General features: G+C 40.1%; 1 protein-coding gene across 5 annotated transcripts in view; it reads right to left on the bottom strand.

Moving 5' to 3' along the window:
• Positions 1-15,920, bottom strand: part of LOC134359783 (pre-B-cell leukemia transcription factor 3) — a 217,632-nt gene that overhangs the window by 190,365 nt on the left and 11,347 nt on the right. The window contains exon 1 of one of the 5 annotated variants that reach the window (XM_063073416.1): positions 14,863-14,936. The exons of the other annotated variants lie outside the window; for them this stretch is intronic. Coding sequence (XP_062929486.1) covers positions 14,863-14,911 — 49 coding nt within the window. The 5' untranslated portion in view covers positions 14,912-14,936. Of the gene's footprint in view, positions 1-14,862; positions 14,937-15,920 lie in introns of those variants that run through there. 5 annotated transcript variants of the gene reach the window in all.

Raw genomic sequence — 15,920 nt, 5'->3', positions numbered from 1 at the left:
GCTAAGCACGCATCCTTGAGGTTTTCTATGCTGATAGTCAGCAAGGAGATGTTGCAACCAATCTGTGCTGACTGTGATCTCCCATTGATGACGTCGAGGATCCAGTTGCAGAGACCCAGGTTTGCAAGTTCGGTGATGATTTTGAATGCCTATAAACTATAATCGATAAACATCAGCCTATGTATATTTTGCTGTTCTACAGGTACTCCAGAGCAGAATGCAAAGTCAGTAGGATTGCATTTGCTGTGGACCTCTTGCAGGCGAATCGCAATAGGACCAGGTCCTTCCTCACAAAGGAGTTAATTCTAACAACAGCAACCTCTTGAAGCATTTCTTCATGCTACCAGTCAACGGTCAGTGAAACACTCTTCTTGGGTACTGGTCTGATAACCTTTCTGAATCAAATAGGTATCTCAGAGCACAGCCAGTGAGAGGCTGAAGCGGTCCTTGAACACTCCAGCCACTTGGGTGCCACAGCTTTTCAGTACCCAACCAGGTACGCATTGAAGCCTGCCACTTTGTGAGGGGTCACTCTTTGAAGGATGTTCTAACATCATCCTCTGAGACAGAGATCACAGGGACGCCAGATACTATAAGGATTCACATAGGTATAATGTCATTCTCTCTTTCAAAGCATACATAAAAAGCATTGTGCTCATCAGGGGGTGAGGCATCACTGCCATTTATGCTGTTAGGTTTTGCCTTATAGAAAATAATGGCATGCAAACTCAGCCACAGATGCCATGCATCAACTTTATCTCTAATGTCACATGAAACTGCTTTTTTACTCTCACGACTGCTTTTCATTGGTTGTACCTGGACTTCCTGTAGGAATCTCAATCGCCAATCCTGAATGCCTCAGTAGAGGTAAAAGGGTTTTGAGAAGTGATTTACAGTTACCAGGCAAAGGTGGATTTGAGATCATACACAGCAACATAGAAACATAAAAAACCTGCAGCACAATACAGGCCCTTCTGCCCACAAAGCTGTGCCGAACATATCCCTACCTTAGAACTACCTGGGCTTTATCCATCGCCCTCTTTTTTTTAAAAAAGACCTTATCGTTTCCGCCTCCACCAGGTATCTGGCGTCCCTGTGATCTCTGTCTCTATGAACTCACCACTCTCTGCGTTAAAAACTTACCCGACATCTCCTCTGTACCTACTTCCAAGCACCTTAAAACTGTGACCTCTCGTGCTAGGCATTTCAGGCCTGAGAGAAAGCCTCTGACTATCCATGACTTTAATGTCAACTGAGAAGGCTCAAAATGTGCTTTTTAATTTCTATATTCAAATGTTCGTGTAGTGATCAACTTTCAGGCTTCGCAACCCATGTTAACTGAATCCAGAACATCCACTTAACTACAATAAGTCAGATGCACCCTGAAAACCAATTCAACCCAGCTTCCCAAAACTAAAAACAGATCGATATCTATTACAAACTGGTATAACTAGCACAGCAATTAGATTAAAAAACAAGATAGAAACCAATTAGAAAACACATGGCAAATATGACAAATAAAATCCACTACACAATTCACCTTTATCCGAACTTTCAATTTTTTTAATTGAAACAATGTGTACTCACAATTCTTACCCAGCTGAAACACTGCATCACCCTCTGCAGGTGAATACGACTGTAACAGAACAGGCTTACATGGACAATTTCCATTTTAAGTGCTCCCACAGGCTTGCAAATTGGAAATATTAATGTATGTAAAATGGGTACTATCTTAAGTCTCACACAGTTTCAGTTATGGCTCTTCCAATAACTCTACTGCACATAACTTTATTTGACCCTCACCATCCACAAGCCCATTCCACCCAAAACACCTCGTTCAACCTTAACATCAACAAGCATTTGGGCGTGTCACACCTGTTATCAGGTGTGGGTAAGTGTGCCCGACAAGGGTCTCCAGTTGAAAAAAAAGATGGTAAGCTTGCAACAGCATGTTAGTGCAAGGGGTTTTATTTAGTGCCAGGTGAAAAAAAAGAGCAAAAACTGCCCAAAAGTTGTGAAGAAAGGAAGTATTTACAAATAGACAAATGAAAACAAACACACATGCACAAAAAATTACAAATATACAGATGCTTTCTCCATGACACACTTTGTCTTTAACTATCCAATATAACTATTCACCAACTGTCAACTCCAACCTCCACACCTCTCTTGCAAAGCCAGACTGAGGGTTTAAATCTGCCTCCGTCTGGCCTGGAATGGACTAAAAAATTCTACTGTTGGTCCCGGAAGGGGGGGGGGGGGGCGGAGGAGAAGAAGAGAAAAAGAGAGATAATGAAGTGACCAGACCATAAAAATTCTTTCAGATGCAGAACTGGATAGTTTAAACAGGGATTCTAACATCCTCTAGTATTATTCCACAACAAATGCCTTAGTTAAACCCATAGATCAGTGTCCACATGCTCAGATGAATATAAAATAATGCTTCCCCACCAGTGGTGTTGCCTGCGTAAGGTGCAGTGTGCCTGCTGCCGCCTGCCCCACGAACCCAAGCATTATTTTCAGACACTCCAAACTGACTTTTGAGGCCATTCTGCTCTCTACAAACTGATGAAATGGTGTGAGTGAAAATAAATGTAACTGTTAGGAATGCCTGTCTAGAATCCTTATTTTTATAAAGTTATAAACTGAAATGATTGTTTTGATTTGCCAAGCTAATGATTGTTTCATTGTTGGGGAATGTAAATGGTGAACTCCCAAGAACTGCAGAACAGGAGGGCAAAGTGTCTGAACTACCGGGGACACTAGACCAGGGACAAAATGAGAATGAATGACTAACCAGGCAAAAGGGCAAGGTTAGCAGGAGAATTAGCATTGCCAACCTGTTCTGTCACAGTACGCAATGCAGAAAAAATTGAAGTAGGCAATTCAGCCCCTCATGACTGCTCCACTATTCAATAAGATCATGGTTAATCTTTTCACCTCAAGGCTATATTCCCAAAGCTAGACATTTTCATTCTCAGACACTTTCACTTCAACCCCCTCCCATCTGGCAGAAGATTCAAAAATGTGAAAGCACATAGCACAAGGTTCAAGGACAGCTACTATCCTGTAACCTTGTAACCTTGTACAATCAGATGGACTTTTGACCTCAATCTACCTGCAGCTTGTCTGCACTACTGTCTGCCTGCACTTCACTTTCTCTGCAACTGTAAAACTCTATTTGCATTGTTACTATTTTCCCTTTTACTATCTTAGTGTTCTGATGTGATGGAGTGATATGTTTTTCACTGTACCCCAGTACATGTGACAATAATAAACCAATATACCAAATACACAGACCACATGGATACAGATAGAATTAGCTAATGTTGTGTCTCAATGGATTAAGCACCTCAATCTTTACAAAACAGATCTGCAGGCTTGCGACAAACCCATTACTAAAGGAAACACAACTTGCTCTAAAAATATTGTCCTAAACTAAACCTTAATTTTCCTTCTTCCCTTCTGCCATCAGATTCCTAAATGGACAATGAACGAACCCATGAACACAACCTCACTATTTTTGCTCTCTATTTGAACGACTGGTTTAATTTAAATTTTATTTAATATGTATTCCAGTTAATTGGGTCATCAGTTAATCAGGGTAGCTACTTACTTCGGACAATTGTTAACAAAATAAAACTGAGAAAATAGCCGAAATTTCCTTACGTAAACATGAGGAATTCTGCAGATGCTGGAAATTCAAGCAACACACATCAAATTTGCTGGTGAACGCAGCAGGCCAGGCAGCATTTATTTGTGACATTATGGGCCTAATTTTGATGGGAGGCTGTTGCCGAACAGTGTCTAACTAGCAACAGTTGCATGCACTTGCACGGCCATCAGACAATACACCTTGCTTAGAGTGAAGAGTTTTTAAAATAGTGTCAGTTGCGTAAGTTTGTATTCAAAAAGCAGCAATATTTGTCACTGATAATTGGCAATTAGTAAAACAATTCAGAACTGTTTTGCTCATTGCAGTTTCAGGCATTCAGACCTTGGAGATACCAGAAAAGCCTGGGAGTGAAAATGAAATGATTTCACTCTTGAAGTTTCAAACCATGAGGAACTGAAAGGTATCAACAATCATCTTGAATGTGACAATGAAAATTAAGATTTGGAGGATACAAGCATCAAAAACATTGTATGAAGACAGTCCATTATCTATAATAGGTGTCTAAGGTCATGTCGTTCATTTGCTTAATAAATAAATAATATACATTACGTTTGCGTCATATGTACATGCACGCACATGTGCAGATTTCTTAATGTAATTTATAGATCTGTGTTGTGCTGCACTCCCGCCACCATCAAAACAACAAATTTTAGGACATATGTCAGTGAGTCACTTCCATTAAACCTAATTCTAATGGAAGACAAATCAAGCTGGAGAAAAAATAAATTCTGAAAACAATCTCTTGGCTTAAAAATGAACAGATGATTTTAACTAACAAAAGCTGTCAAAAACATTCAGCAAATCTGGCAACATCTGTGACGCAAAAAAGCCAATCACCATTTGAAGTAGAAAAAAAAGATATTAAGTTTCAACTACAGAGGGTGAGAGGGTAAATAAAACAAAGGCAGTATCTTTGATAGGGTTGAAAAGAAGGTAGCCCAGATAAAATTTATTGTTTACAGTGACATCTAGTTCAGTGGTCCCCAACCACCAGGCCGCGGACCGGTACTGGGCCACAAAGCATGTGCTACCAGGCAGCGAGGAAACGATATTATTTGGCGGTATGAAGCAATATGAGTCAGCTGCACCTTTCCTCATTGCCTGTCATGTCCACTGTTGAACTTGAATGTACGTAAACACGAGGAATTCTGCAGACGAGGTCATCAGTCAGTATGAGTGAAAAACGTCGCTTGAAGAGCTTCTATGGAAGAGGTGGAAGAGGACATAAAAGACCTAACAGTGATGATAACGCAGAGACAGCTGAGGCAGAGACTGCGAAAAAAAAGCTTCCTTCAACAGAAAATACAACGAGTTGTTCATAAAATATGGCTTTATTGCGACTGGCGACTCGCACACTCCAAGCCCCTGTGTGTGGTATGTGGAGACAAGCTGTCTAATGAGGCAACGAAGCCCTCAAAACTGCTTCGGCACCTTGAGTCCAAGCACCCTGCACTTAAAGACAAACCTGTTGAGTTTTTTGAGAGGAAAAAACCTGAGCAAGCAGGACAGAAGCAAATGCTGAGAGCAACCACCTCTACAAATGCTGCTGCTCTGAGAGCATCCTACTTAGTGGCTATCTGTGTGACATCTTCAACCTGTTCAATGAACTCAATTTGTCACTTCAGGGGAGAATGACAACTGTCTTCAAGTTGGTAGATGAAGTGTCTGCTTTCAAAGCCAAACTGGAACTGTGGGGACGGCGAGTGGACAGGGACATATTTGACTTATTCCCAACATTAACTAGGATTTTGGGAGAGACTGAGGCTGCACCGTCTTTCTCACAGCTGGTGTGCGATCACCTAACTTCGCTGTCAGCAGAATTCGAGCATTACTTCCCAACCACAAATGACTCAAGACGTGCAAAGGAATGGGTCTCTGACCCATTTATGAATGTTCCCGGTGAATCATCCATGTCAGCATGAGAAGATGATCAACTCCTCGAGCTTGCAAGTGACTGTGGGCTGAAAAGTAGTTTGACATAACATCAGTGCCGGCATTCTGGATCAAAGTCAAGGCCGAATATCCCGAGATAGCCACAAAAGCACTGAAAACGTTGCTCCCATTTCCAACATCATATCTCTGCGAAGCAGGATTTTCTGCAATGAATGCAACGAAAACTAAATCGCGGAATAGAATGGACATAAGGAACCCCCTTTGAGTATTGCTGTCTCTCATCACACCTCGATGGGACCGTCTTGTTGCAGGGAAACAAGCCCAGGGCTCTCACTGATTCACCAATATTAGTGTGTTGCAATGATTTTATATGTTCATACGAGGAAAATATGCGCAGTGTGTTTAATAGCCAAACATTACTTAAAATGTTATGATGCTATTGACTTATAAGTGATTTATAATTGACATATCACTATATTCATGGGAGGAAAATATGCGGTGTGTTTAATATTAAATTCGTTAGATAAACCCTTTTAAAAATGAAATTGAGTGTATTATTAGCCACTTATGCTTATAGTTTTACCTATATTCCGGTCATGATTAACACCGCCAGTCACAAGAACATTTGTCAATATTAAACTGGTCCGCGGTGCAAAAAAGGTTGGGGACCTCTGATCTAGTTGATAGGTCAATCACGACTGTTAGGGGGAAAAAAATTGAGACCAACTACCTACAAAGTGCATTACAGCAGATGATCAACATCATGGGCAAAGTAGAATATGAAGAACTGCTTCGAAAATGGTTTATGGTGGGATTTCTAGACCTTCAGACCTTGGCAGATAAATGTGCATCTGTAGCAATGGCACATTTATTAAAATCTGATAATGATTAAGAGTTCCAAATAGGAGCAACATAAATGTCCAACACCAAAAAGAAAAGGGTCCTTACAGGAATTGAAATAATTATAAAATCAAGGCATTGCTCAACTAGGCGCCCAGACGAGTCAGCAGGCCAAAAGGTGATGGATAAACAGGACTAAATTCCTGGTGCATGTTTTTGAAAGTAATTATATAATGTCATGTTCATCCAGAAGAACACTGGAATACTGAAATCTAAAAGATATCAAAGGTGCGCAGCTCAGTAACATAAGCTGCAGCCAGGCCAGAGTCCAGTCATGCTACAGGAGGTTAAGAAATCAAAAAGTATATGTAACAGCAGTGATATGTTGCACAAAGCTCACTTCAGGATCAAAGTTTAGCAGATGGAGACCAGAATAAGAAACTACAATTGACGTGTTCCTTGTCTACAGTAGGAATTTCAGACAAATTGTACAGTTCTTATGCTTCTCCATCTGAGATCAAATAAGAATTCGAAAATACTTGAAATCTTGTGCATATATGCTGTAAAGGACCACACTGTGTGCATTTAGCCATGATGAAAACTGTTCAACTTCTATGTTATTCAAATTTATGCAGAATAATGGATGTCACGCAACAAGTTGCAAATTTTAATTTAATCAAGGGATTCAGAAACTGCGATAAACTACAAGGCTCACAACCACTCTCAGAATCATAAAATTAAATACTTGTTTTCAACCTAATAAAATAAATTTTACAGAAAAGCAACATTCATTTTCAACAAAAAGTGCAAATGCTGAAAATATGAAGCAAAAATAGAAAATCCTAGAAATACTCTGCACCATGAAGAAGAGAAACCAAGTTGATAGCTTAGGTTGGTATATCGGGAGGGGGGGGTGGTATTGAGGCCAAGTTCCCACTAGCTATTATTAAATGCTCCCAATAACATAAGTCTCAAATGGCCTCTGACAACCAACAGCCTAGCTCCTGGCATTCACATATGGCTTAGCTACCAAGCCCAACAGAAGCACTTCTAGCTGACAAGAGAAGGGGTAAAGACAGGTTTCTGGTGCCTTAAAACCAGTTGTTTCAGGCAGATGGAGCTTGTCAGCAGTGGTTGGCAGTTCATCTGATCTCAAACCTCTGCTGCCTTGCAGCTTCACCCACTCATGAGAAAGACTTCAGGAATAAACCCCGTGGAAGTGTCTGGAGCTAAGGCAGTCCTATGTTGAGTTCAATGCTGACTGGCAACTCCTGCGATGCTGCTGGTACTGAAGTACATTGGTCTCTGCTGTTCCTTTGGACTCATCAGCTCCATGGAGAGGGCTGCACGGCCAACAGCTTGCTCTCCATATCATACTACCCTGGCTTGCATACTGGCTTGTACATCATGCAGACCACTTCAGTTCAGGATGAAGACCCATACTCAGTCCACAGGGGTGACCACAGCTTCCTGCTGCCTACCACCATAATTCTCCTTCCCAATCTTACCCACCGATCTCTGGCCTCCTGCACTGTTACAATGACACCAACACAAACAAAAGAAACAGCACCTCATCTTCCAACTGGAAACACAGCAACCATCTGGACTCCATTATGTAATCTACAGCTTCAGGTAATATGGTTTTGCTTCTCTGTATCAGTTATCATCTGTAACATTAGCTCAATATCTTTGCTTCGTTATGCCCTGAAAATGGAAGACAAAGACAGCCTAACCATTTGGGCACCTCAGCCTGTTCTGTATTTTATAATTCTGACTGTTTTGTCTGTGTTTTCACTCCTCCTTTCATTCAAACATCGATCAGATAACCTTATTTACAGCTTATCTTTTATCTTTATGGTTACCCCATTATTACCCAATGATAGAAATGTTCCTCACACCTTCCCTGCAGCTTAACAAGTTACTTTTACTTCCTTTCCCAGCTCTGTTAAGGGTCTTTAACCTGAAGGGTTAACTCTGTTGCTTCCAACATTCACTTCTGTTATGAATCATAGTGCTACATTAAATTGAGCCAATTCAACCTAATGGAGGCCAGCACCAAACTCATTTTTCCAGCTTAAAGTGAGTTCAGTGTCCAGCATGAATATATATGCACAGTTGAGTGATTACAACCTCAGCAATAGGGCCAATTACATGAGTGGCAAACACAAGTAAAAGCCAGCTCGCATCTAAAAATGAAAAACCAAGGCAGGGACAACCAATGGAAATCATTGTCAAGGAGAATTCAGCTCGCCAAATTACTTGATTGTCCAATGTTAAAATGGAGTCATTGGTATAAGAGATGAAAAAGATGGTTCTTCAAAGGGCCAGGTGGCTCTCCACAAAGCCACTCAGAAGACAATCTTGGAAGTGAATGGCAAAAATCCAAACATGAGGACATTATGCAGTACTACAAGTTCAATGGTTTTGCCTGCAATTTTAATGAATATTTCTAATGTTCTATTCTACCAAATGCTCCAATGTCTTAATATGCCAGACTACCATCTACAGCCTGACTACCTGACCCAGCCACAGGTCAGGCTCACTATGGAGTGAGTACATTTACACAAAATATTTTCATTCAAGCAAGGTTTTGCCCTGCTAACCTGACCCACCGCTTCATCCACATTAAGACAAACTGACGAGCATGCCACAGAGAGAATGCTGCACTCACATCACTAATTAACTTAGGCATGGAAAAGAGAACAGGCTCAGATGAGGCTCTTTGTGACTGTTCAGTTGGCTCCACCAAGATGTTTTATATTGAGACCCTACAACCCACCTTCCCTGCCATTGATGTGCTCCAACACATCACAAATAGATAATAGGGAACTAGTGCATGTGCTGCGATTGATTTTCAGATGGCTTTCAAGGACCAAGACAAGGAAAATCTTCAGAAGACTGGGTTACAGAATTTCAAAGGTTCCCAAGGGCAGAGTCATCATTGTCATATTTATTCAAATCAGATATCGATTGAATTTGTGGCATTAAGTGAACCACAGAAAATGGGAGTGGTGCTGCTTAATACCATTTCTGGTGAAAGATAAACAATGATCTTCCTGAATGGCAGTGCAGGATGAAAGGACCACAGAGCCAAATGTATTAATGCTCATTGTTATCACTGCTGTGGCACTCACACCAACATTCCACTACCAACTATTCAAACAAAATACATTACTCAGTAACAAGGTGCTCACTGCTACATCTCCCACAGACTGGCACAAGAGAAACTGGCAATACAGGAGGCAAGAGCAACCAAACATCAGAACAGAAATATACAAACACTCAACATTTGGACATTTAAAGAGGGAGAACAAACTACTGGCAGACGATCACAGACTCTTTTGGACCAAACGTGGTCAAAGGGGCTTGCAGAGTGCCTTCAGCAGCCTAACATGCAGAACTATCACACATGGAGTGGTGGTGGCTCTTGGAATACAGATCCACAACCATTTCTTGAATGACAGAATTTGCAGTCCTACTACTGCCACTCCACACATAAAACTACGTGGGGAAACTGTCATGTGGAGGATGCAAAACAATTTAAATAGGATCAGCCAACAAGCAAGATGATAGCAGATGGTAAAGTAAAACGAAAAAACATTTGGTTGAGAAGGAAACAAACACTGATTTTTCTTTAAACATGGCAAAATAATAAATATTGTTGCTCAGAAAGATTCTGATGGACTTGCACATGACAAATTAAACAAATTACAACCAAGCTAACCTTTTTTTAAGTAAAACCAAGAGATTGAAATTAAAAGGTTTGAGACAACTTTACTGTAATTGCACAAGGCTTTGCTGAGACAATACCTGGAAAACTATGTCAAATTTTGCTCTCTGCCCTTACAGAAATCAGTGTCGCATAAATTGCTGAATTCACATGAACTATTCTTGAATCGAACCCACTCAGTCAAGCACTGTATAACTTCTCCAGTGCAGTCCAGACAACAAAAATCATGATTTCAGCAGGCCAGCAGTCTCTGTGCTTAGTTTCTGAGTCAGCACTGTATTTGCACATCACCCATATAACGAGCAGATCATCCCTGTAAACCAGTGGCCATTCTTTGGTTCATTATATGCATTAGGAAGCAGTGTCATGAAGGTATCACTGTTGCTGTGATCATTGGGTATTATTAACCTACATTGTATGCTGTGAAGGGTAGAGGGTCATAAAGGTGCTGAGTACTGAGGGATTGGAAGGAATCGTTGCAACAGTTATAAATCTCTCCAACATACACTTACAAACTAATTTATCTGCATCAATGGCATGTTACATCTCAAGATAATCAGCAATCAATGTGATTCTACTATATGTTATATTCTGGCATAATTGATAACTTCTGCAATAAAAGTACGCAATAAATTAATACACCATAACTATATCTGGCAAAAACAGGTAAGAACGCTAACCAGAAAACTTAATGTAACTAGTAAAACAATCCTCACCCAACTCAAGTTTCCTTTGCAACTAGAATAGGGCTCAGATTTCAGTCAAAACATCCTCACTGCAGCTCAAACTCTGCATTGTTATGCATAGAGATTTACATTGACAACTGCAACCTGAAAACCAGAATGAGCATGACCTTCCAACAAGAACCGTTTCTTCATACTCCTTCTCATTCTTCTGTTTGCCCTGCTCAGTGTACCCTCCACTCAATGCACCATTAATCCATTCAAGTCTCAAAGCAACTTATTATTATAGTAGTGTTAAAGTCAACATAGAACATAAAACACCAAAAAGTTGGAGAATTTGTGTTGCTCAATTTCTCCACCATGTATACTTAAAATTTGGTGTGAGCTGGTCATTGGAGCTCCAATTAGTGGGACTTTCATCATCAGAATGCTGATAGGCATCCTCATCTGCTTGTTCTTCACTAAATGCTGGAGGAACTCAGCAAGTCAAGCAACATCTATGGAGAGGAATAAGCAAACAACATTTCAAGCCAAGACTCATCAAGACCGATAGCACAGAAATTATTAGAACAGGTAACCCTGGTTGAAAACGACTGTGGCACAGACAGAACTGGCTAAGTGACCTGTGTATTTTATTATAATTCATAATAAACAGATTATCTGTCTAAAGTCACATCATTCTTACCCCTTGTGTATAATTTTTGACCCACAGACTATCATGTAACAAAAATGCTTGCAAGTGTCACACTCTTCTCTCCTCGAAAATGCAGTCAACTGCTGCTCATGATTATGAAATTTCTCAAGTTTAGCAGTACTAAGTCATTCTACCTGGTTCCTTTCAAACAAACTTTTCATAAGCTGATCACAAGAGCTTTCATAAAACCCAATGGTTCAACTTCTAATGCAGGGAAAAATAACTCTGAACCCATCTGTTTAACAGTCAAGACCTACAGTGTTCGTGTTATTTTGTTTTTAAATTATGCATTCTATTGTAAGAGACAGCTATTTAATGTAGAAATGTCCAGAGCAAAATAATTTACTTTCAAAATATTAACATTTGTCTTGTGCTCCTGTAGTAAATACTGGCACTACAGCATGAACAATGGAAGTTCTGATAGAGGCAGGTTTTAGTCCTGCCCCTCTGTGTATGTTACACCGTTAAGGCACAAACAAGAGAAAATCTGCAGATGCTGGAAATTTGAGCAACACACACAAAATGTTGGAGGAACTCAGCAGGCCAAGGCAGCATCTATGGGAAAAAAAAGAGAGTAATTGATGTTTCAAGCCAAAACCCTTCATCAGGACAGGAGAAAAAACTATGGGGAGTCAAAGGAGTAAGAAGATGGAGGGAGGTGAGGAAGAAACACAAGGTGATAGGTGAAACCTTGGGGGGGGGGTGAAGTAAAGAGCTGCGAAGTTGATTGGTGAAAGAGATACAGGGCTGGAGAAGGAGGAATCTGATAGGAGAGGACAGAAGGCCACCGAATAAAGAAAAGGGGGAGAAGCACCAGAGGGAGATGATGGGCAGTCAAGGAGATAAGGTCAGAAGGAAAAGGGAATGGTGGGGGGGGGGGGGAATTACCAGAAGTTCGAGAAACCAATGTTCACACCATCAGGCTGGAGGCTACTCCTACGGAACACAAGGTGTTGTTCCTCCAATCAGAATGTGGCCTTACTGCGAAAGTAGAGGAGGTCACGTACTGACATGTTGGAATGGGATTGGGAAGTAGAATTAAAAACGTATGGCCACCAGCAGATCCCCTTTTTCTGGTAGGTGCTCAGAGAAGCTGTCTCCCAATCTACATCGGGTCTCACCAGGAGCACCAGATACAGTAGGTGACCTAACATATTCACAGGTGAAGTGTCGCCTCACCTGGAAGGACTGTTTGGGGCTCTGAATGGTAGTGAAGGAGGTGGTGTAGGGGCAAGTGTAGCACCTGCTCTGCTTGCAATGGCAAGTGCTAGGAGAGGGAGATTGGGGGGAGGGACAAATGGACAAGGGAGTCACGCAGGGAGCGATCCATGCAAAAAGCAGAAAGTGGGGGGGGGGGAGGGGGAGAAGGAAAGACATGCCTGATGGTGGGATTCTGTTGGAGATGGTGGAAGTTACACAGAGGCTTTCTTTGAAGGAGGACATCTCCTTAGTTCTGGAATGAAAAGCCTCACCCTGAGAGCAGATGCAGTGGAGACAGAGGAGTTGAGAGAAAGAATAGCATTTTTTGAAGTAACAGGGTGGGAACACTGTTGGTAAGACTGCTAGTTACCAAAAAGTAAATCAACTCAATGGTGCTTTACAATTTCTACACCAACAAAACCACAAAAAAGGCATTCCTCTTTCAATTTTGTCTCCCCCCTCTCCACTGCACCCCCTCCCCTATTGAACTATGAATTCAGAAAACTTAAAAGAATTTTTGTGGTTGCTGCACACATGGTTTTTGTGGTTACTGCATACAAGTGAGCAGCAGTTTCGACAATAATTAAAATATGGCTATGTAACTGCAGGCAATAAAAGTTTACAGCTTTTTCTGACAGTCTTAAGAGATAAGAGCAAAAGTCCTGGGATGCGGTGCCTACTAGTGCGTCTCATACAACTGAATGGCATTGGTATATCTCTTACCATCCAGAAATCAATCACAGATTAGATAATGAAATATGCACAAGCCTTTTCCCAGAACCTTTGACAAATCACACACAATCCTAAATCTTCATAAATCACGATTAAAGACAAGGATATCATCACCAACACATACATCTTTTCTAGCCTGACCTGAAGACTAATGAGAAAAGGCTTAGACTACCTCCTCTGATTAATTAATTCAAAATGTCTGCCGTTATTCAAATATGAAGCTGATGTTATTTGAATAACACTTGACAGCAATGCCTGAAGATATAATCTCTGATTTGCAAATCTGCATCTGCTCTGCCGTAATGGTTCCTATAACATGACCTTAAGATTTTTTTGTGAAGTCAAGAATGTTCTTGCTCATGGCATTTCAGGAAAAGGATAAAAAAAAGATGGGGGTGGTGGGGAAATCAGGTTGTGAAACCCATTGTCCACAACAAAATCAATCAATCACAGTGACAGAAGTCAGCCTGAAATGAGAGTATGAAGTGAACAAAACAGTCAGTGTCAGCAAAACATCTGCTGTCAGAATGTACTCCATAAAATTTCATGAAAATACAGTAGCAAATTATCTGTACTTCATTCAGTTTCCAATGTGAAATGAAGCAAAATTTTAATTTTATTTACTTCTTCGAGAGTTTGTAAAATTGTAACAAGGGGGAGCTCTTGATGTAAATAACTGATACTCAAATTCTTGCCCATGTGCAGCATTTCAAAAGATCAAATAAAATCATACTTGTACAAGCATGCAAGCTACTTCCAGTGATTTTGTCTTGAATTCTGCAGAAATAAATACTAGACTAATACTGTCCTAAGAACTATCTTTCCAAGCTTTCGTTTAGTATAATCTTACAATCAAATGGCCATGAAGCCCAAGTAAAAACATGATACAGCTCAAAAAAAAATTAAGTGCTGTTTATAAATATGGTAACAAATTGCCATCTGAAACATGTCCAAATCGGATGTTGATAGCAGTGTGCTATCTGTTTTGGAAAAACAGTGAGGCAACTGTCATGCTGGCAGTGCCAAGAATCATGACAGAATGGATTATTAATAAGTGACTTATCCAGAGAACTATATTAATTTATGTCTTCCTGTCTGATTCAAAAGGCAAAAAAAAAATCAATCTTCCCTTGCTGGGGGAGGAAAGTCTAAACTAGGCAACCAAAAAAAGATTTTTTCAGCAAGAACTAATGGATAAAAATTAAACATTAAAGCACGTTTTAACTGAAATAAAGAGCTTTTGCATCATATAACTAATGAGACTACTTACTACAAATGGCCTTCATAATTATCCAAAATACTTCACAATTAAAAAAGGAGAGTTTTGAAAGATAACTGTTCAGATTTATCTTACAGCAATTCCAACCAAAAGAAAAACAACAGAACAAAATAACTGCAATGTACTGCATCTGACCTCCGCTTTTGGAAGAGAATAAACACAGCCTTTGCTTTTCAATCCCCATCAAACCAGAGTAAAAGGAGGGCCAGCATTCTCCTGCTCACAGCCATTAATCATAGCTTTCGCTGAGCAAGTGCGTATTAATTTCTGTCATCCCAAACATCATCGAGTATTGTTACAGCACCATTCGCTCTCATTCACTACCAGTCGTTACCAGTTTCTCAACACTGAGCTGAGACAGAGCGAATGGTGTGGATTTCAGTGTTAGAGGCCTCTATCCCTAGGGTGCTGACACCAATTAAGCCATTTCAAGAAGGAACAAGAAAGTCCCAACCCTTCGATGTAATAATACCCAGCACCTAATATTGGCATGTTGCCATTTTCTCTTCCTTTAAACACTGTATTAACTACTTACACTTTTAGTGATAAAATTACAGTTTTAATTACATTTTCACTCAATTTATTTCACAGACGCCACTGTGAAATTTGTAATCTTTGAACTCCGAGAATTTTGTATTTAGAAAGATATGACACAAAATACAGGCAAAAGACACAATGTGATTGTCAAACTGGATTACATTTGATAGAACGCAAAATGATAAAAATTACATAGATGGAGAGGATAATTTTTAAATATTTAATTAGTACCAAAAGATAATTCCCAATTAGAAAATCAAAAGGTAATTCCCAATTAGAAAACTGCCAAGAAAGGGCTATGGCAATGTCCCAGTCTGTTTTAATTAAAACCTTCTGAAACATTTCAGACATTTGCATCTGCTTTTAAAACCACTCTTTCAGCTTTTACAGTTGCCTTTCCTTGGCAGACAACAAACTCCTCCTGTCAAAGTCACTGTGGAATAATGCAAGGTTTGTTATGAATTAAATATTAGAAATCCTAACACAGCAGCCAATAAGAATTATTTGCCTTATTAAAGCAGCAGAAGAACACTGATTAAATTTTCATTGCATTGCAGTCTTTTTCCCATTTCTGCTTTCAATTCATCATTCTAATGTATGAAAGGCATATTGAACAACGGCAGCCGGACTTAATTTAAGGTAAGCAGATATGGCAA

The sequence above is a fragment of the Mobula hypostoma genome, chromosome 21 (assembly GCF_963921235.1).
Source record: "Mobula hypostoma chromosome 21, sMobHyp1.1, whole genome shotgun sequence".
In the NCBI taxonomy this organism is placed as follows: domain Eukaryota; kingdom Metazoa; phylum Chordata; class Chondrichthyes; order Myliobatiformes; family Myliobatidae; genus Mobula; species Mobula hypostoma.
This window is presented reverse-complemented; position numbering and strand designations above follow the sequence as displayed.